A 20,722-nucleotide genomic window follows, 5' to 3' on the forward strand; every position below is an offset into this window, starting at 1 on the left:
GGGTTCTGTGGACCACGTTCTGGGAACCACTGTTCTAAAGAATACCATTCTACTGGGCATTAATAGATGTACCTTTCCCTTACAAAGAATGTTTCATGCACTGTAAAGTTTTAAGAACCACGTACAGTATGCATTTTTTCATCCTGGTCAATTTTTTTCATGGTACAATTACAGATGTCTTCCTACACACTGTGCAATGAAACACCAATTAGTATAAAACTGCTATATTAATGTGTGGTGAAGGTGGGAGAGTAAAAAAAAAAAAACCTTAACTCTAAAAAACTAAGGAGTTTTATTATTATACTAATCATAGATTGTTTTTTCCAGAGATTTTCATAGAGTGGTAGTATTTATTTCTTCTATAACCTATAGTTTCTCACTTACAATTATTAAACATTTTTTAAGTGTAAAGGAAGTCTCTAAAAATGTTTTACTTTGTTCTCTTTAGCACAAAACGAGTGGATCATTCAAATACCAGATTGGCTTCCCAGCTTGATAGAAATCCAGGTAATAGCGCTATTTGTGAGTAAGGAGGATTTGTTTTACATATGTGCATATATATGTGTGTGTGTGTGTATTACATGTGTATGTGTATCACTATGTGTATTTATATTTATTTCCAACTTGCTTGGAATCCTATATGTGTTCTAAATAGTCACTTCAGCAAATCATATGTAAATTAGAGTATCTATAGTTTATATACCCATCTTTTTAAAAATGCATTTTAAGAATGCTGATAGGAATAAAAAAATACCTTTCGAAGATTGTTCTTACATAAGTTAAAAAGTAGAAAACAGTTAAAACTGATCAGATGTGTTGAAGGGTATACAGTCAGATGACACACTTTTTAAATATGTTTGCTTCCACCCTTCCCCAAATGTTGAAGTAAATATTAATTTAATTTTATGTAGTTTATTTCATACAGAGATTTCATATGTGGGTGGGGGGCGAATAACCACTCAACATAGGTCTTCAGTGGATAGTGCTTTGGTGATGTCACCATTATCTAAAGGTTCTTGGTTTTGTCGTTTGGGAAACATCATTTTATTAGCTTACGTGATAGCAATATGACATAAAGTGAATCTCACTGCCCCCGCTATAAGGTATTAACATATCAGGCAGGATTAGATACAATGTATAGTTGACCCTTGAACTACATGGGTCCACTATGTGATTTTTTCAATAAGTCCTGTACAGTACTGTAAATGAATTTTCTCTTATGGTTTTCTTTCTTTTTTTTTTTTTTTAAAGATGACCGGTAAAGGGATCTTAACCCTTGACTTAGTATTGTTGGCACCACGCTCTCCCAAGTGAGCTAACCGGCCATCCCTATATAGGGATCCGAACCTGTGGCCTTGGTGTTATCAGCACCATGCTCTCTCAAGTGAGCCATAGGCTGGCCCTATGATTTTCTTAATAGCATTTTTTTCTCTAGTTTATTTTATTGTAAGAATGCAGTATATGAGTATAGTACATATAATGAACAAAATGTGTGTTCACTGATTTCATCAGAAAGGCTTCTGGTCCACAGTAAGGTATTAGTAGGTAAGTTTTTAGGGAGGCAAAAGTTATACATAGATTTTTGACTGCATGGGGCATCGGCATCCATAACTCCCATGTTGTTCAAGAGTCAACCTTATTAATTTACTAAAAGAAATATTATTCCCCAGTAGAGTGGGATATTTGTATCCATGTGACTTGTAAATTCCCTCAAATGCTCTATCCATCTGAAACCAAACAGTATGAATCAGATTGATTCTTAATTATTAAATTAGATTAAGGAGAACTAATTATTTTGTATTAATAACTGTCATTGTTTCATTCCAGTGGAGAAAAGAACCATCTCAGGTCTAGTATGTGCTTGTAATGGGCTGGAATTCTCATGGTGCTTATGATGCCATCCTGCGTAGCAAAAAAGCTGTGTCCTAAATCTCTGTGCATACTTTTGTGATGGGCAGATATAGGATTAGATACAATTATTCTATTAACATTAGAATCTGGAGTTCCCCTTTCATCATTATATTATCTAGTTAGGCTGAGTTTAAAGTAATTATTAAGCTTTAAGATTTTGCTATTCTTCAATACTATACTTTGAGCACCCATTTACAGATTGTTGCTTTGGATCAGTTTGTTTTAGAGAAGGTCATCTCATTATTTGAGTGATGTTTTTTATCCTAATGTTTTTCTTAAAGGATAACTCTAACTTCTAGTTGTGTAGGTTCTTTGCTGCTGTATCTGTATATACAGTCTATTTCTGCTTAATATTAGCCATCTTACTATACAGGTACTTTTTGACTGACCAACTTTTCTTTGTTTTGGGCTGTCTTGTTCAAATCTTTTATTATTTTACCTATTTCCTTTACTAGAAGAATTCTTCTTCTGAATTCTTTTATGTTTTTCATTTCTTTTGCATAGTTTAATTATAAGGCATGTTTCATTTAATAGCAATAGTTTATGGACTGTTAAAGAGGTGAAAAAGTCCTTAGAATGATCTAATCAAATTCCCACATTTTATGGATGGGAGTTTCACTTTTATATAGAAATTATAAGGGCATGAATATTATTTTCTTTGTCAAATAACTATAAATATATTCTAACTGGAAGTTAGTTTTAAAACTTTTAACAGTCCTATTTGTTGATATAAATGGGACTTTAGGTGAAATTTATGTTTTTTTTTTAAATTCCTTCCTGTAGGATCAGATGACAACAATCTGAATTCCATCTTTTATGAACATTTAACCAGATCCCTACAGCACAGTATCTGTGGTGATTTGCTGTTAGGACGGTGGGGAAACTACAGTACAGGAGACTGTTTCATCCTGGCTTCTGACTATCTCAATGCGTTAGTGCACCTGATAGAGATAGGGAACGGTCTGGTCACTTTCCAGTTGCGGGGACTTGAGTTCCGAGGTAAGATATTCATTCACCTTTTATTTCTATAATGTACTCCTGTGACATCTAAGTTTTATATATTTATATCTTGAATCAAAGGTTGTCATAAAATTAGATCTTTGGGATTGTGGAATGAGAAAACTTGTTATTAATTAAATAGGAGTAACTGAATATCGATTAACACAAATTATTAGTGTAAAATATTAGTGGAATATTATTAATTAAATGATTGAGTAATTATTAGATTTTCCCCACTAAATTTCATATTCAAAGAAAAATCATTTTTGTGGCATAGTTTTTATATGGAAAGGTAGTGGCATTAGTGTATAATTGACTTATTTTCCTGGTGATGTTGAATTTCTGTTTTGTGCTTGGTCTCTTGCCAGTCCCTTTTGTGACCAGTTGCATATATTTGTTAGACAGCAAGCGGCATAGATGTATGAGGCAGAGTAGTTAACTGAGTTACATTCCCATAAAACCATGCTGTTGTCGTCAACAAATTTTAATTGAGGTAAAAGTCACATAACATAAAATTAACTACTTAAAGTGACAAAATCAGTGGCATTTAGTACATTCACAGTGTTGTACAGCCACCATCTCTGTCCAGTTCCAAAGCATTTTCATCACTCTGAAATAAATCTTTGTACCCATTAAGCAGTTACTCCTCATTTCTCTCTCCTACCAACCCATGTACTGACAAATGAAGCTATTTCTACATAGAGAATTGTACATTTAGAGACAATATCAACTTGATGTTATCAACTCCTGTAAGCTGAATAACTGTAAGCACAAGTAGAAACTTGTTTTATAAGAATTTCAAGTACTGTTATTGAATATCTTTCCAATCTAAAGAACATTTGGACCCAAGAGTTTGCAGGGAGTTTTTGAGCTATTATAAGACATGCTTTGGAATGTTTTTAGTCTTGAATAGGAAACAAGAAAGCAATTAACTAGAAAGAGGATCGAACCAGACCTGTACCTTTTAGCTTTATTTTCACTCGTGTTAAATCAGAAGGCTTGCTCCCTTGAGTTTTTATGTTAGTGGAGCAAGAACTTCTCTAGAAGTTACGTTTATTCCCTAGAAATAAGACTTTCTCAAATTAATGCAGTAAATGTTAATGTTTGTTATTTGTTTGTAATCCATTCTCTTCTCCCCACCCCCAGCCCCAGTTGTCTTATTCTTATTTATGTTAGTTTCTGCTTCTCCATCAGGAGCCTAGGCCCTTAGGCCCTTAATCCTTTCTCTTCTAGTTTTATGCTGTTCAGATCTAATCCAAGTAGACTCATCCAAAAGTCAGCAGTTCCTTACCCCCCATCTACCACTGCTGTGACTTTTAACTTCCTTTTTAGCTTTAGCATATGAAGATTTGGTCTTGTTTTTTAATTTTTAATTTAATTAATTAATTTTTTTTTTTTGCAATTGTGCATGGGAAAGCTATTTTATCTAGCATTTCTATGTGTGTGAAATAGAAAAGGGTCCTTCTTATGATCTGCTTATCCCACCATATTGATCAGACATTGTTCAGGCAAAAAAATTGATCCAAATTATCACTCTCCGAACTTTCACTCTCTGGTACTGAGTAGATTCAGATAAATTTTTGGATAAATCCTTTGCTAGCCAAACTCTAATTATTTGCCAATTAAAACTCGAATAAATTTGGAAACAAAGTATCCCTTGCTATCTAAACTTATGCTAGATTTGGATAGCAAGGGATACCTGTAATTCTTCACTCAGACATGATGGTTATTTTTTCTTTTAAGGCAGATTTGATCATGTCATTTCTATGCTTTAAAATTTTTCAGTGACTTCCCATTGCACTTAAAATAGAATTCAAATGCTCTCACATGTCCTGCAGCACTGTGTGATCCTGCCTCTGCCAATTTCACCATTCTCGTTTTATACCACTCTCTCTCCGCACTCACTCTAGCACACTGTCTTCTTAGATGTGCCACATTCTTTACTGAGGACTCCTTATTGCCCTTCCCTCTGCCCAGAAAGTACCAACTACCTCCCCTCCTCCCACCACCTTCCATCTGGCTAATTCCATGATTATATTTAGGGATTAGCCTAAATGCCACTTTCTCAGAGAAGCCTTCTCCAACCACCTATCCCACATGGTTGTCTCTTGTCTTACCCTGTTTTTATATCCTTGGCACTTGGCATAGTTATAATCTTATATTTATTAGTGTTTATTTGTTTAAAGTTTATTTCTTCTCTAGCCTAGGGGTTGGTAAATTTTTTCTTTTAGGATCCAGATAATAAATATCTTAGGATTTGGGAGCCATGCACATTCTCTGTTGGATATTATTCTTTGTTGTTGTTTTTTCTTTTAAGTACTCTTTAAAAATATAAAAGCCATTCTTAGCTTGGATTATGTCTGGGGCTGAAGTTTGCTAACCTTTGCTTTAGACAGTAGGCTCCCTAAGGGCAGGAATCACATCTGCTTCATTCCTCATTATGTATCTGGTAACTATCACACACAGCAATTAATATATAATACATACCTTGTTAATTTTGTAGAATGATTAAATAATGTATGCGTAGAGCCTATTTCTCCGTTTTCTTCATTCCAGAACTCTCATGTGGTATGATTTATATTCTTGCTCAAATGTTCACGTGATCTTTGGTTATTTTCTTTCCTTTATAGTGTTATCCCCTGTCCCAGCTACCTTCCCCTCCCTCAAAATATTAATCGTGTCATTATTTTGCCATGAAAATATTTGGATCTGCCGAGTGTATTGATACATTTTCTGGGACATAACTCCATTAAGCCAATTTAATTCTTTTGATTTTATTTGTCTATCATGGTGGATGCTTAATTTTAGGCAATATTTAAATAAATTTCTTGGTAAGTTTCCTAAAGGTCTTGGTTAAATCCATTTATATTTTTAATTTCCATTTTTATTTTACTGATATTCTCAAGATTCTAACAGTAAGTTTTTTGTCTATATCAAAATTTTCTGAGTACAGCGTCTACCATGTTAACTTTTTATTTGTATTACTTCCACCAAGTACAGTTTTCCAAATCAGACTTTACACATCGAAAATTTGTCATGCTGACTGGATTCCTTTCAATTTTTACTCAAATTAATATTGACATGTCTAGTTCTGATGATTGTCGGTTTTATTATTTTTACCAGTAGTGTTCACTATGAAGTGGCTGACAGATCTGGCTAATCCAGGGAGCAATTGGTAACATATCCTCATAGATATTCTAAAATCTCTTTCCAAATCTCAAAATTCTTTTTTTTTCAATTATTAATATTAATTTCTGTTCTTATTATTTACTTTTCTAAGAATAATATAATACTAGTATATGTAGGGGTTGAAAATAGTCTTGGGGTTGGTATGGTAAAGTAAAAACATCCTGCTTTAATTGAGTTACCTGTTACCTTATTCTGCTGCTCTGAACAAGGATGTCATTGAGTAAATGTTGAAACTTCCAAATTCCCTCTTACCACATCTGTTCTCTGTAGACCACTGACAAAGTGGTCTGCACAAAATATAGCTCTCATGTTATTTCCTCATTTACAAACCTTTGATCAACTTCCCAGAAAGAAGGCAAAATGAACAAAATGTAGTAATAACACATATACCTAAAAAATACTACCAACTTCATATCACATTTTTAAAAAAAACAGGCACAGTAAGTGTCTTCTAGAAATTGGCTAATTCTTTTGCTCTCAAAACTGTTCTAACACATGCATAAAGATAGAAAATTTCTCAAGGCTTTTTACAAAACTAATATAATACTGATGTCAAAATATGACTAAGCTGGCATTAAAAAAAATAGTTAAATTTCACTTGTGACTATAGATGCAAAAATTCTTCATTTCTAGAATAAACAGAAGCCAGGAGTTTTGTTTATTTTAAGTACCCCTCACAAATTCAGCCACTTTCGTTTTTGAAATTAAATATCAGAAAGTAAATTAATAGAATTCATCCTATTTTAATAGGTTGTGGGAGAAAAACAATATATGATCCTCTCAAAAGATTTCATTTCCATTATTGGTTTTTTTGTTGTTGTTTTTGTTTTTATTTTATTTATTTTTTAATTTTTTTTATTGAATCAAAATTAATTATACATATTTTTAGGGTTCAACATTGAGATATGTTGATCAAATCAATATTACTAGCTCATGTCTTGTTACAAATCATAATTATTCTTTATGCCCCTTGTCCAGTCTCTCCCCACCCCCCCTGCTTCCCCCTCTAATTACCCTAGATTTCTTCTCTCCTTCTAAAAGAATAATGGTTACTCCTTCTGAAGTACTAACTGTTACTCTGTTGATTTGTTGCCTAGATGATCTGTCCAATGCTGAGAGGTGTGATCAGGTCCCCCGATATTATCATAGAGCAGATGCTGCTTTTGTCACTCTGAAATGGGCTTTGTGGAGAGAGACATCCTCCTCTTCTTTATCTCTACTGGTGACTCTCCTTGTGTCAGTGCACTCCAGTGGTTGGTAGACCATCTGCGTGGTGGTTGTGGCATCTAGCCACTTTCGTGGCAGTCGTGGTTATTGTGGTGGCTGTGGTGGGCCACTCACATGGAGGTGATGTTTTTGGCATGCTCCTTGGCACTGGGGGTATGCCTGGTTGTGAGGTGTGTCTGGTCCCCTTCTCCATGCCTCGGGTCCCTGGGCAGGCCCTGAGGTGCTGGTGCAGTGTGTCTGGTAGTGGGAGGGGTTTCCAGTCTTGACTCCATGCCTCAGGTCCCTGGGTAGGCCCTGAGGTGCTGGCTCAGTGTGCCTGGTTGTGTAAGGGAGTCCAGTCCCTTTCTCCATGCCTCAGGTCCCCAGGCGGGCCCTGAGGTGCTGGCGCAGTGTGCCTAGTTGTGGAAGGGGGATCTGGTCCCTGGATTCATGCCTCAGGTCCCCAGGTGGGTCCGAAGGCGCTGGCGTGGTGTGCCTGGATGTGGGAGTGGTGTCCAGTTCCCAGGCAGGCCCCACAGTGCTGGTGGTGTGCCTGGGCTGGAACTAATTTGTTGTCCTTTGCTTACTACTAAAATGGGGGAACTTCCTGTGGGAACCAGTACTTGAGCTGTGTGGTTGAGCTAAATTGCTGCTTTGCTGCTGTTTCCCTAGGGAAGGCTTTTAGTGCAGATCAGGGTTTAATGGTTGACCTTATATCTATTTCCGGCTCTCCAGAGACCCAGTGGATATTGGTTGTGTAGAAACTCTGATCTGTGCCTGAGTTTTTTCATCAAACTGCACCCCATGCAATTCTGAATTCCTGACCAGTCTCCTCTGAGTGGTCCTGTGTTGATTGGGGGGCGGATTGCTGTCCTTGCTGTGTCCCATTGTTCTCCAGGTGGGCCCGTCCCCCCTACTGCCCATGCTCCAAACACTTCCCATGGGACGGGCCCTGCACCAGTCCCTTGCGATGATTCACCGGCCTCTGAATGGCTCACTTTTTTCAGTTGTTCTGGTTCCTCACTCCTGCACGGGTCCACGGGAACCCTGTCAATGGTCTTGCTGTCCTCGGGGCCGCCAAGGCCCTCTTCTCCCCAGCCACCTCCAAGCAGCTCCATCTGAAGGGCACAGCTGTGGCTTCTGCCGGCTCCTTCTCCATGTGCTCATCAGTTCCAGCCTTAGAGTGGTCACGGCCAGAAACCCTCAGAGCAGTTTTTTCTTTTTCTCATCGTGGTTTCTTCCACCTTCATGAACTCCGTGGGCCTCTCCTCCTCTTCCCCTGAGCTCCAGCTGCCCCAGCTTGGCTGATGTTACATTTTTATAGTTGTGAATTGGTTGATTTGTGGGAGACAGTGACGCTGGGAACCGTCTACTCCACCATCTTGACCGGAATTCCCCATTATTGGTTTAAAAGATAACTTTATAAAATTGCATAAATCCTTATTATACTGAAAACTGTGGATGTGTATATATATTTATAGTACTGTGTATAATGGTCAACTACCACAGGTGTCCGTGTTAATGTCAGGTTCAAGACAAGGGTTTTTCTTGTCACCACTATGTAACATTATTATAGAAGTGTTGGCCAACATAATTAAACAAGAAAGTGAAATAATGGAATTGTTGAGGGTTCTAGAGTATTAAACAATACAGCCAGCTCCTTAGCTTGGCCAAAATAACTTCTTCAGCCATATTGTTCATTATACCACCACCAACATCAACTGGGACTTGGTTTTATGGCATCTGTTTCTCTCAAAGCAGTGTTTTTCAAATGTGGATGGTGTATGTATTCCCTTTAGAGGAAAAATATTATTATGCAGTTCAATTTAAGTTATTTTTATTATAATGTAATTTAAATATGTGCCAATATACAATTAAGTATAATCACTCTATAGTCTTTACATCATATAAGAAATTTATAAATTAAATGGAAGACCACAGAACAAAATAAAAATTAACATTAATGTAATAGATGATATTTTGCTGGCACTAGATTGCTATGGGTATAATTCTATATTTAATCTGTTTTTGGATCTTTACTTCAGTAACACAGATGCAAAGAATGCCCATTTGATAGCATCTTGTATAAAAGAATGTAACTTCAAAGATTTTTTTGCTAGTGCATAATAATTAGTCCTTGTACCTAATTGAAACCTTATCAACAGGTAAGCTTCAACTGACAATAATGTATCTTATCCAATTGGAATTGGGAACAGAAAGAGTTTTAGTTATATATTTAATATTAAATTATAATGAACTGTTACAAGTTATATAGCCAAGCAGAATGTATATAATATTTCTGCTTGCAGCATGGACATGATACTTGTGAATGGAGCTCAGGTTCTTTTGAGTTCTGCATGTCTACTTCTATTCCTGTGTGCCAGGATGACTCAGTTCTCATTCCAGTCTTCTTTTTTTGAATTAATGCACACCTTCAGGAAATGTACCTTTACTCGTTTGGCCTTCATTTGATACAAATGCAATTGTAAACCCATTTGAAAAGTTTGGAAATCGATGAGTCGAAATTAAAGAGGCTACTTTATTGCATAAATTCCCAGAACCTTTAATGCGCTAATGCACATTGTGATTCTGCAAGAGAAGAATATGTAGTATGGTTGGTTTCTGGAGTTTGCTGCTATTTGTTAATGAGTGTTTTAAGGCAAATCAATAACATTTCAAATGCTATAAAATATGTCTTTTTTTTCTAAATCTCGTATGTCCTTGAGGCATTAATTTTTCCCACTACCTGTTTTCTCCCCCTTTGTTTATAATGGTCTCTCTCTCTCTTTTTAAAGGTACCTACTGTCAACAACGGGAAGTGGAGGCCATTACTGAAGGTGTTGAAGAAGATGAAGGATTTTGCTGTTGTGAACCCGGCCATATTCCTCATGTGCTTTCATTTAATGCTGCATTTAGCCAGCGCTGGCTAGCTTGGGAAGTGATAGTCACTAAGTATATTCTGGAGGGTTATAGCATCACTGATAATAGTGCTGCTTCTATGCTTCAAGTCTTTGATCTTCGGAAAGTACTCACTACTTACTATGTCAAGGTAAGGGTATGTGCCTACTTAGGTCTTCAGATGATTGGAGGCTCTTGCGAAAGATACATATCTATCACGCTCTCTTTCTCTCTCTCTCTCTTTCTATATATATTTTGTTTATTTGTTTAACTCATGCTTTGCTTCTAAGTAGTGATTTAAATTCTCTAGTATCCAGAAAACTCAGTAAAAAAATATAAATGAAGGCCTTGCTGTTGCTTTCTTTAGTGGAACCCATTCCATTTATTCATTAATAATAGCATTTGTAGCTTATATGTTTTAGGCACTGTGGTAAGGAACATACACACACATATGTGTACCTTAATTCTCTAAAGAAGTGTCACTTCCCTGTTTTACAAATAAACGACATAAGGTTGTTGACTTTCCCAAGGTCCTCTAACTAGCAAGTGGATTTGGGGACTTAAAACCCAGCCTTGTCTGACTCCTGAGCCCTTGCTGTTTACCACTGCTTTGCACTACTTTCAACAAACTGAATAAAAGTATTTCAGAGTTCGGGAGGTCCCCAAGACCATACTTAGGTTCAGTAACTTGCTAGAAGGACTCAGCAAATCTGTTACACTCACACTGTACTCCTGTTATTACAGTGGAAAGATACAGATTAAAATCAGCTAAGGGAAGAGCTACAGAGGGCAGTGTCCAGAGACACCAGGGTGAGGAGCTTCCAGTTGTCCTCTCCCAGTGGAGCTGTGCAGATGTCTATTTGTCGCAGCAATGAGGTGTGGCAATACTCATAGAGTGTTGCCAATCAAGGAAGCTTGTCTGAGCTTGGTGTCCAGAGTCTTTATTGGGGCACAGTCACATAGACATAGTTGACCACCCACGTGGCTGACCTAAGTCTCCAGAACCTCTGGAGGTCAAGGTGATACTGTGTGGCTGTAGGCTCCCAGCTGAACAAAGTCTGTCTTATCAGACAGGACATTCCAAGGGCTTAGAGGTCCCAAGACCCGATGGCAAAGGCCAAACCTCAGATTGGGCGAGATTAATTCTTTCCCAGGTAGAATTGGCCTTCAGTATCTGTGGAGAATTGTTTACAGGACTTCCCGCAGATATCAGAATCCATGGACGCTCAAGTTCCTAGTATAAAATGGCTTGGTATTTGCATGTAACTTTGCACATCTTCCCGTACATTTTAAATTATTTTTAAATTACTTCAAATACCTAATACAATGTAAATGCTATGTAAATAGTTGTTATTCTTTATTGTTTAGAAAATAATGACAGGAAAATAAAGTCTGTACTTGTTCAGTACAGATGGCAGTGTTTTGTTCTGTTTTTTTGTTTTTTTTTTTTTAATATTTTTGATCTCCTGTTGCTTGAATCCATGGATATGGAGGGTTGACTGTATTCTATTTTTGCTAAAAGTTTTACAGAAATACAGCATGGTTGTGATTTAGGGGCTTGCAGGCTAAGCCAATACTTTCAAGAGGGAAATATGTGCTAATCTTTAATAACCCACATCTCCATTTTCCATGTCTTACATTGTTATCTCTCTGTTCCATCTTTTATGTGTGCCACCTTATTTGTGGTGATTGGGATGAACTTTAAGCCTTTTGTTTAATGTTTGGTTAAACCCAACCTCAGTAAGCTAGAGAGAATGATTTTACAACATTTTTTGGGGGGGGGGGGGGGCGGCAGCAGCATTTTTTTGTCTATAGTTCTAAATATATAATTCTGTTGCTTTATCATTAGCTATATCTATAACTTGACCTAGGATCACCAGATGGTTTTAATAACTTTCTGTGAGAATTTTTTCAAAATAAATGCACCACAATAAAGGTTTTTCACCTCTCCTAAAATATTCTAATTCAAAACCTTTATAATCAATAAACTAGAATTGTTTTTAAGTTGCCTTGCTGAATTTGTGATGTTAAAGTATTAAATATTTTTTCATACAGGGAGACTTGAAGTATACTATTATAGCATTCTTAAAATGTATGCTCAGAGTATAGGGTATAGCTAGAATAAAGTATTTTTGAGTCATACTGTCAGTAGAAACAGTTGGAATTTATTTCACTAAGGAATTGGAGTTAATTCAAATTGTGATTTAACCTGATTTTTTTTTTTAATCTTTTCTGTGTTAGGGTATCATTTATTATGTTACAACCTCCTCTAAATTAGAGGAGTGGCTAGCTAATGAGACAATGCAGGAAGGACTACGTCTTTGTGCAGATCGAAATTATGTCGATGTGGACCCAACATTTAATCCAAACATTGACGAAGACTATGATCATCGACTAGCAGGCATCTCCAGGGAGAGTTTCTGTGTGATTTACCTCAACTGGATAGAGTATTGCTCTTCCCGAAGAGCAAAGGTAGAGTTTGTTTATTTCATTTACAACTCTTTGAATCCAAGTTTTTCCAAAAATGGAAAAAATATCTATATTAGTTATTATGAGGTCAGTTTTTCCAGACCTTTCTCTGTCTGATCTTCTGGGCAAGAGAAGCTGTTTGGTTCATTATGGTTGGGCCAAACCACTCTGCCAAAACAGGTTAAACAAAGTGGCCTTCCTCATTCTTTCATTTGCAGTGTCCTAATCTTACTGTCCAGTAGCACCCCCTCCACCCTGTGCATGCACATGCATATTCACAAATACAGTTTTATATGCGTTACTCTCCAAAATCTAGTCCTTAAGCAGTTCCCCCTCCACCTGCCAGTCTTAAGGATAATTAAATATCTTTGTTCCAAATACAAAAATCTAACCAGTGCTGTCTGATAGAATTTTCTGTGATGATAGAAATGTCCTGTATTGTCCAAAAACACTTGTGTATTAAATACTTCAAATGTGGCTAGTATGACTAAAGAACTAAATTTTACATTTTAATTTTAATCAATTTAAATTTAATAGTCCATATGTCTAGTGGCTACCGTATTGGCCAGTGTGCATGTAGACCATTGATTTTCAAATGTTAATGTGGGTAAAAATGACCTAGTAACTTGTTAAATTGCATATTCCTGTGGCTCATCTGAGAGATTCTGATTCAGTAGGTAGGCTGGGGACGTAAAAATCTGTATCTCCCTGGGTGATTTTAATTCAGGTGGTTCCCAGTCTACACTTTAGAATGACTTATCTTATAATAAACATCAGATGTTATACAGACTTCAGCAACTGCTCCTTCCTTCTAGGTCTGGTGATGTTCATGGTAGTGTCACACCCTAGTCAGATTCCATGTAACATAACCGCAATACCAAGGACTGGGATTCCAAAGCTAATTCTTATTACTTTCCAAGCAAAAGCCTGAGTAAGTGAACCACCAGCATCCTATGTACAGACTTACTCAGTGTCATGAATCATAGTGAGCCACTTGAACAACCAGTGCCTTTTATCATGGTCTGGAATGGACACACTGACAATCTTCAGATTTAGCACCTGGGTTAGTCCTTTCTTTGCAACTACTTAGAGTAAGGCACCCTGTCATATCAGCATCTTCTGTCTTTACTTTATCAGTAAGAATGGGAGCATGTTGTACTTCCTCTCTGAGTGGTGGCCTTTGAACATTTATACTAGATGTGCAGCATATACTGAGCAGTGTAGCTTGCTTTTTTTTTTTTTCCACGTACAGCATGGTATTCAAACAGAACAGCATATTTTTAAAGAAAAAATAATGAAAAGGATAAAATAACTTCATAAGAGGCTCAAACAAAAAGACCAGTGAACAGCTTGAAATGGAGGACCTCAAAGCTAAACTTCTCTTCTTCCAAACATATAACAAACAGTTTTATTTTTTCATAAATGAAAAATATTTAAAATGTCTTTCCATACTGTTCTTAAATCCTTGGACTTTGCGGGGTGGGGAGCAGTTTGAGGTAGTGCGATCATGTTGTTTTAATAGCCCTTCTCTGGCTTAGATGGTATCAGTTACTTTTGTTGTAGGTTAATCATGACCAACTGAGCTAAGAGCTCACTGTCTACCCACTCAGGAACAGGGCTTCATCCTACCTAAACTTGAGGACCCTTCTCTTAGAGATTATTGCTGAGGTCATAGACATAGATCAAGGAAGTCCTCGTAATTGCTGATATCATATGTTCAAAAGATTTACCTCCAAACTTGGGTATCCTCATTCTGTTCAGAGAGCTTATTATTTACAAATGTTGGCCTTGTTTATATCCTACTCTTGTAATCCCTTTGGAAGAAAATTATCAATTGTATTTTTCTTTTTTTTAAAAAAAAGATGACCAAAAATAAAATAAAATAAAATAAAATAAAATAAAAAATAAAAAAAAGATGACCGGTAAGGGGATCTTAACCCTTGACTTGGTGGTGTTGTCAGCACCACGCTCTCCCAAGTGAGCTAACCGGCCATCCCTATATAGGGATCCGAACCCACGGCCTTGGTGTTATCAGCACCACACTCTCCCAAGTGAGCCACGGGCTGGCCCTTCAGTTGTATTTTTCCAGCTACGTACTGTCCCTTCTGCTGTAGTTTTTATTTTCAGTTGAACAAGATTATCTCCACCTCCTTAAGACCATGCATTCTGTTTTCTGAATCACCATTCCCAGAATAGCCTGTTCCTGGGGAAGTTAATTAAGCCATAAAGATTTGCTGACTCCATCCTCTAGTACCCTCACCTGAGTGTTAAAAAGCTGCGTCAGACTCTTCTTCCATAGTTTCCTTCCAAGGTAATGTTCTAACTTGCATATTACACAAATAAAAAATCATTCTTTCTTTCTCTAATTACATCTGTGCCAGGAGGAAATAATCTATATACTAAAGGGCCTGAAATAATATTTTTATAAGTTTGGTCCTGGACTAACTGCATTAAAATGACCTGCAGTGCCAAATGGGAAGGATTCATCTCAGCTTGACTTCGTTTCCCGCATCTTAAATAACACAGTTATTTCACCTTCCTTGTTAGTATTAGCAAGAATTCTTGGAATTTCCAATGCAGTTTCGAGAGTAGGGTACATGCTTTCTTAAACAGTAACAAAAAAGAGCTACCAGAGTTGAACTAATTTTATTCTTTCAGTACGTAACATATGTTGCTGCATTATTTTCTGGTTTGCATTGCTTTTGATAAGCATGGTCATTCTAATCTCTGTTCCTCTGAAAAAAATATGTACAATGTGATGTGTCTTTTTCAATGGCTGCTTTTAAGATTTGTTTTCATCACTGATTTTAAGCAATTTAAATATGATGTGCCTTGGTGTAGTTTTCTCATGTTTCTCGTTTTTGGAGTACATTGAGATTCTTAAATATGTATATAGTTTACATCAAATTTGGAAATTTTCCCACCATTTCTTCAAAAATTTTTTCTGTCCTTCCCCCCCCTTTTGTAGGAACTCCAATTACATTTGTATTCAGCTCCTTGATGCTGTCCTTCAGCTCACTGATGTTCTGTTTGTGTTTTATTTTCAGTCTTTTTTTCTGTTTCATTTTGCATAGTTTCTATTACTATGTTTTTGAGATAATTTATCTTTTCTTCTGCATTATTTAATATACTACTAATCCAATCCGGTATGTTTTTAAGCTCAGACATTGCATTTTTTTTTTTTTTTTTTGTATCTCTAGAAGTTGATTTGAATCTCTTCTATAACTATGTCAGTTCTGGGTCAGTTTTGATTGATTGGGTGATTAACTGATCATTCTTCTCATTATGGGTTATATTTTCCTGCTACTTTGCATGCCTTGCTGTTTTTAATTAGATGCCAGACTTTATGAATTTTACCTTGATGCATGCTGGATTTTTGCGGGGGAGGGGAGAAGGAGGGGGTGGCTGGTTGGTACAGAGATTGGATATTTTTGTATTTCTATAAAATTCTAGAACTTCATTCTGTGACACAGTTAAATTGGGGACAGTTTAATCCTTTCAGGGCTTGCTTAGGAGGGACCATAGCAGCTTTTAGTCTGGGGCTAATTTTCCCCATTTCTGAGACAATACCCTTTTGAGTCCTCTAGCCAATCAGGATATTTTTCATTGCTCCTTTCTATTCCTTTTGGACTGTTCTTTTCTTAGCCCTGGGTCATCATTGCATGTGCTGATCAGTACTTCACTGAAGACTCAAGAGGGACCTTGTGCAGATCTCCAGAGCATGCTCTTGCTGTCTCTTGCTCTCTTCTTTCGTACTTTCCCCTGAGAACTCTAGCTGACTGAGAGACCTCTAGATTCAGCCTGTGTTCCCCTTTCTTGTGCTGTGGCCTGGAAACTCTCTAGGTAATAAGCTCTGTCAATCATAGGGCTACCTCATTTGATTCCCATCTCTCAGAGACTAGTGTCCAGTGTCTGAAAACTGTTGTTTCATATATTCTGCCCAGCTCTTGGTTGTTTCAGGTAGGAAGATAAATATGGTCTCTATTACTTTATCTTGGTTAGAAGCAGAAGCATGAACTAAATTTTAAAAAACTTTGTTTCTCATCATACAAACAATACATTTTCAACATAGAAAATTGACAGGATGGGGGAGAGAGGGATAAAAAAAGAAACTGTGGTATATCTACACAATGGAATACTACTCTGCTATAAAAAAGAATGAAATACTGCCATACGCAACAACATGGATGGACTTAGAGAAAATTATATTAAGTGAAACAAGTCAGGCACAGAGAGATACCACATGTTCTCACTTATTTCTGAGAGCTAAAAATAAATAAATATACAAGCAAAGGGGGGGAAGAAGACCCAACAATCACAATTCCTTGAACTTGTTAAGTGAACAGATATGATGTAGTGGGGGAGAGGAGGGGAGAGAGGGTGGGGGAAAAGAGGAATGGGTAAAAAGACACAAAAATCAACTACAATGTATACTGAGAAGTTAAAATAAAAAGTAAAATAATATGAAATAAAACATAAATAAATAAATAAATAAATAAAAATAGAACTACTATATGATACAGCAATCCTACTTCCAGGTATATATCCAAAGGATATGAAATAGCTATGTTGAAGAGAATGTCTGCACACCCATGTTCATTGAAGCATTATTCACAATAGTCAAGGTATGCAAACACCCTGAATGTCCATCAATGGATGAATGGATAAAGAAAATATGGTGTATATACACAGTGGAATACTATTCCACCTTAAAAAGAAAGAAGGCCTGTCATTTGCAACAACATGAATAAAGAAGGACATTATGTTAAGTGAAGTAAGCTTGGCACAGAAAGACACATACTGCATGATCTCACATATATGTAGAATCTAAAGAATTTGAACTCACAAAAGCAAGGAGAAGAATGATAGTTACCAGAAACCGGGCTGGGGGGTGGTTGGAGAGATTGAGGAGATATTGGTCAAGGAGCATAAATTTTCAGTTAGGAGGAGTAAGTTCAAGAGATCTATTGTACATCATGGTGACTATAGTTAATAACTATATATTGTATACTTGAAAATTGCTATGTGCATAGATTTTAAAGTGTTCTTACCACAAAAAAAGTATGTGAGGTAATGCATATGTTAATTAACTGTATTTAGCCACATATTCCATGATGTATGCATATATCGAAACATCATGCCGTACACCATAAATATATACTATTTTAATTTGTCCATTAAAAATAAGTAATAAAAAAAATCACCCATAATTTTGTCTCACATTATAATCACCTTTAGCGTTTTTTGCTTATATACCTTCAAATCTACACCCACTTTCTCTTTTATTTTTCTTAAAACTAGTGCTTTCATACTCTTTATTTATGTTTTTGTAACCCAGACCCAAATTCTTTCAAAGAGCTTGCTTGATGAAACTAGAATGTGTGCTGTAAGATGTAATATATCTTTGACAACACTGTAGTTGGCAAGTAAATAGGCTATGTTTAATACAGATGCTGTTAACTAACTAAAATACCCAATTAATTAAATTAACCAATCAATATTAAGTTAATATTTTAGACAGCTCTTATTTTTTGTTGTTATGTTAGTGGTTAATAAAGCCAAAAATATAAGTATATACTATTGGGAAAGTTAGAATAATTAAGCTCATTATTAGCCTATATCATTGATTCTTCAACGTTAGCATGCATCAGAATCACCTGGAGGGTGATTACTAGATCCCATGTCCAGAATTTGATTCCACAGATCTGCAGTGGCCCAAGGTTTGCATTTCTAGCAAGTTCCTAGATGATACTGATGCTGCTGGTCTTAGGACTATACTTTGAGAACCACTACCATAGATTGTTTTTGGTGACTGAGAATACTACACAGATTATTTTCTTTAGTATTGTACAAGGTAAACCATTTTGAGATTTTGTATATATGTATGTATATATATCAGTTATTATTATTTGGACTTTCTTAGGGTGAGAAAGAGGAGAGTTACCAACTTCTTTCATTAGTTTAAGTATGCCATTGTTAAAATATAGGTTGAGGGGAAGCAATACGAGGGTACTTCAAAAGCTTGTGGAAAAGAGAATTGACAGATAATACAGATCTTTTCATAAACTTTTTGAAGTACTCTTGTATTCTGTGGATATCAGTTTGACTTTCTTTACCATATGTAGTCACTAATAGGCTAACACAGGTGTCACTAATAGCTGGCTTGCCAGGTTATGATCAGAAAATAACTAGTTAATAGATAGAACATTGTATTTTCAGGAGAGGGTAATGTCAGTAGTGATGTATACCAGTAAGTGCTTTGAAGTCTTTAGCTAAGATTTTAATTCCTTATAATTTAGCCAGTTTTTTAATGTTCAAATATTATAATGTTTCAGAATTAATTTAAAGATTCCAAAGAATCTCCTCATACAAATTCATTCTTCATTTTATACTGTTTTATTGCTACATTTATTTTCATTAGAACTTTTATTTGAAGAGATGGAAATTATGTACTAGTAGAGTCCTTTATCCTCTGATTTATTAATTAGATATCTTCTGATTTGTTAAATACTTATAATACCTTTCTAATAACTAATGCTCCTTGTTTTTTAAAGCCCCTGGATGTGGACAAAGATTCATCCCTGGTGACTCTTTGTTATGGACTCTGTGTTCTGGGACGAAGAGCTTTAGGTACTGCATCCCACCACATGTCCAGGTAAAGAAGGCATTTCTGTTTTCAGGAAGAGAGTATGGGAAGCTGTGTAACTTAATCTGAATCACTTTTCAGGGACGCATTCATTCTACGCTAATTTATCGCAAAAGTTTCTTTAGATTTTATATTTCTATAGATCTTTTTGCTGAACATAGTTGAGTTCTACTCACTTGTTAACAGAACTGGATTTTAAAATTCAAACATGTGTAGGTAGCCATTGGTAATGATAACAACGGATTTTTGACATTTTGAAATGTGATTACCCCATAAGTTTGATTGGTCTCCTCATTTTTACTTCTGTTTTTCTAACAAATTCACGTATTTTTATTTTTCCATATTTCCTTCCAGTCTTTGTCCAGAGTGTTTACATTTTTAATACAATTATATATTAGATTTTGGACCTCTAAATATAAACTGAATTTCCTGACATATATATCCAAATGAATGAGAATTAAGATATACTGCATATTTTTTATTTCTTCTGTGATAACTACATGTTTTCCATTGGGCCCTCTTTGATTTATTTTAACTTATAGACTTTTTGTCTGTTCTTTATTTTGATGGACTCACTATTACACTGCTTCATAAAGAAGGGTCCCATGTCCAACAGGCCCTATCTCTTGTGATTCTGGCTCATGGGTTCTGACATTAGTTCCTGGAATCTGTATTTTCAAAACTCTCCCACGTGATTCTGATGCACAGCCAGATGTAAGAATCAGTGTCATGGAAGACCTTTGTCAAAATATGTGAAATTTTATCTCCAATCTTAACAGTAACTTAGAGTCATTCCTCTATGGATTGCATGCCCTATTTAAAGGAGATTTCCGTATTTCTTCAATTCGAGATGAATGGATCTTTGCTGACATGGAATTGCTAAGAAAAGTAGTAGTCCCTGGAATCCGTATGTCCATCAAACTTCATCAGGTAAGAAGATGAGATTTTTCTAATTCATTACTGGTGTTTATCTGATACTTCTTCACTTGACTTCCAAATTACGTTTCCTGGGAACCTTTTGAGAAATATTCTCATCTGAACTAAAGAAAAACATGATTCATGGCAAGATATTAAATCTTAGAAGCCTGAACCTGTGTTCTTAACAGTAAATTTGAATATTAGTATTAGAGGGTAACTGTCTGGGCATGAACTTGGAGAAGAATTTAAGCAGTGACAAGCAGGAAATAAAGGTTCTCGGTCCCTGTAATATGTGTTTTTTTATGTGATTGTAATTCATGCCACTTCCCTGGATGAATATTAGCCAACTGCAAATGCAATTTAGTAACAGTTCAGGAATGTTGTAAGTGCTGCTGTTACTGAACTATAAGTTTCATTTAGTCTGTTATATAGAATAAAAGGTTGTTAGGACAAATTTAGCCTTAGTTAAATAAACCTAGTGGAGTA

At 36.0% G+C, this 20,722-nt stretch overlaps 1 protein-coding gene across 8 annotated transcripts in view; it reads left to right on the forward strand.

Moving 5' to 3' along the window:
• PCNX1 (pecanex 1) overlaps positions 1-20,722 on the forward strand; it is a 175,343-nt gene that overhangs the window by 141,733 nt on the left and 12,888 nt on the right. For all 8 annotated transcript variants that reach the window (XM_063091563.1, XM_063091565.1, XM_063091564.1 and 5 more), the window contains 6 exons: positions 449-507; positions 2,695-2,910; positions 10,101-10,354; positions 12,445-12,675; positions 19,227-19,327; positions 20,098-20,248. In XM_063091563.1, coding sequence (XP_062947633.1) covers positions 449-507; positions 2,695-2,910; positions 10,101-10,354; positions 12,445-12,675; positions 19,227-19,327; positions 20,098-20,248 — 1,012 coding nt within the window. The remainder of the gene's footprint in view (positions 1-448; positions 508-2,694; positions 2,911-10,100; positions 10,355-12,444; positions 12,676-19,226; positions 19,328-20,097; positions 20,249-20,722) is intronic.

Source organism: Cynocephalus volans, chromosome 3 (genome assembly GCF_027409185.1).
Source record: "Cynocephalus volans isolate mCynVol1 chromosome 3, mCynVol1.pri, whole genome shotgun sequence".
Classification (NCBI taxonomy): domain Eukaryota; kingdom Metazoa; phylum Chordata; class Mammalia; order Dermoptera; family Cynocephalidae; genus Cynocephalus; species Cynocephalus volans.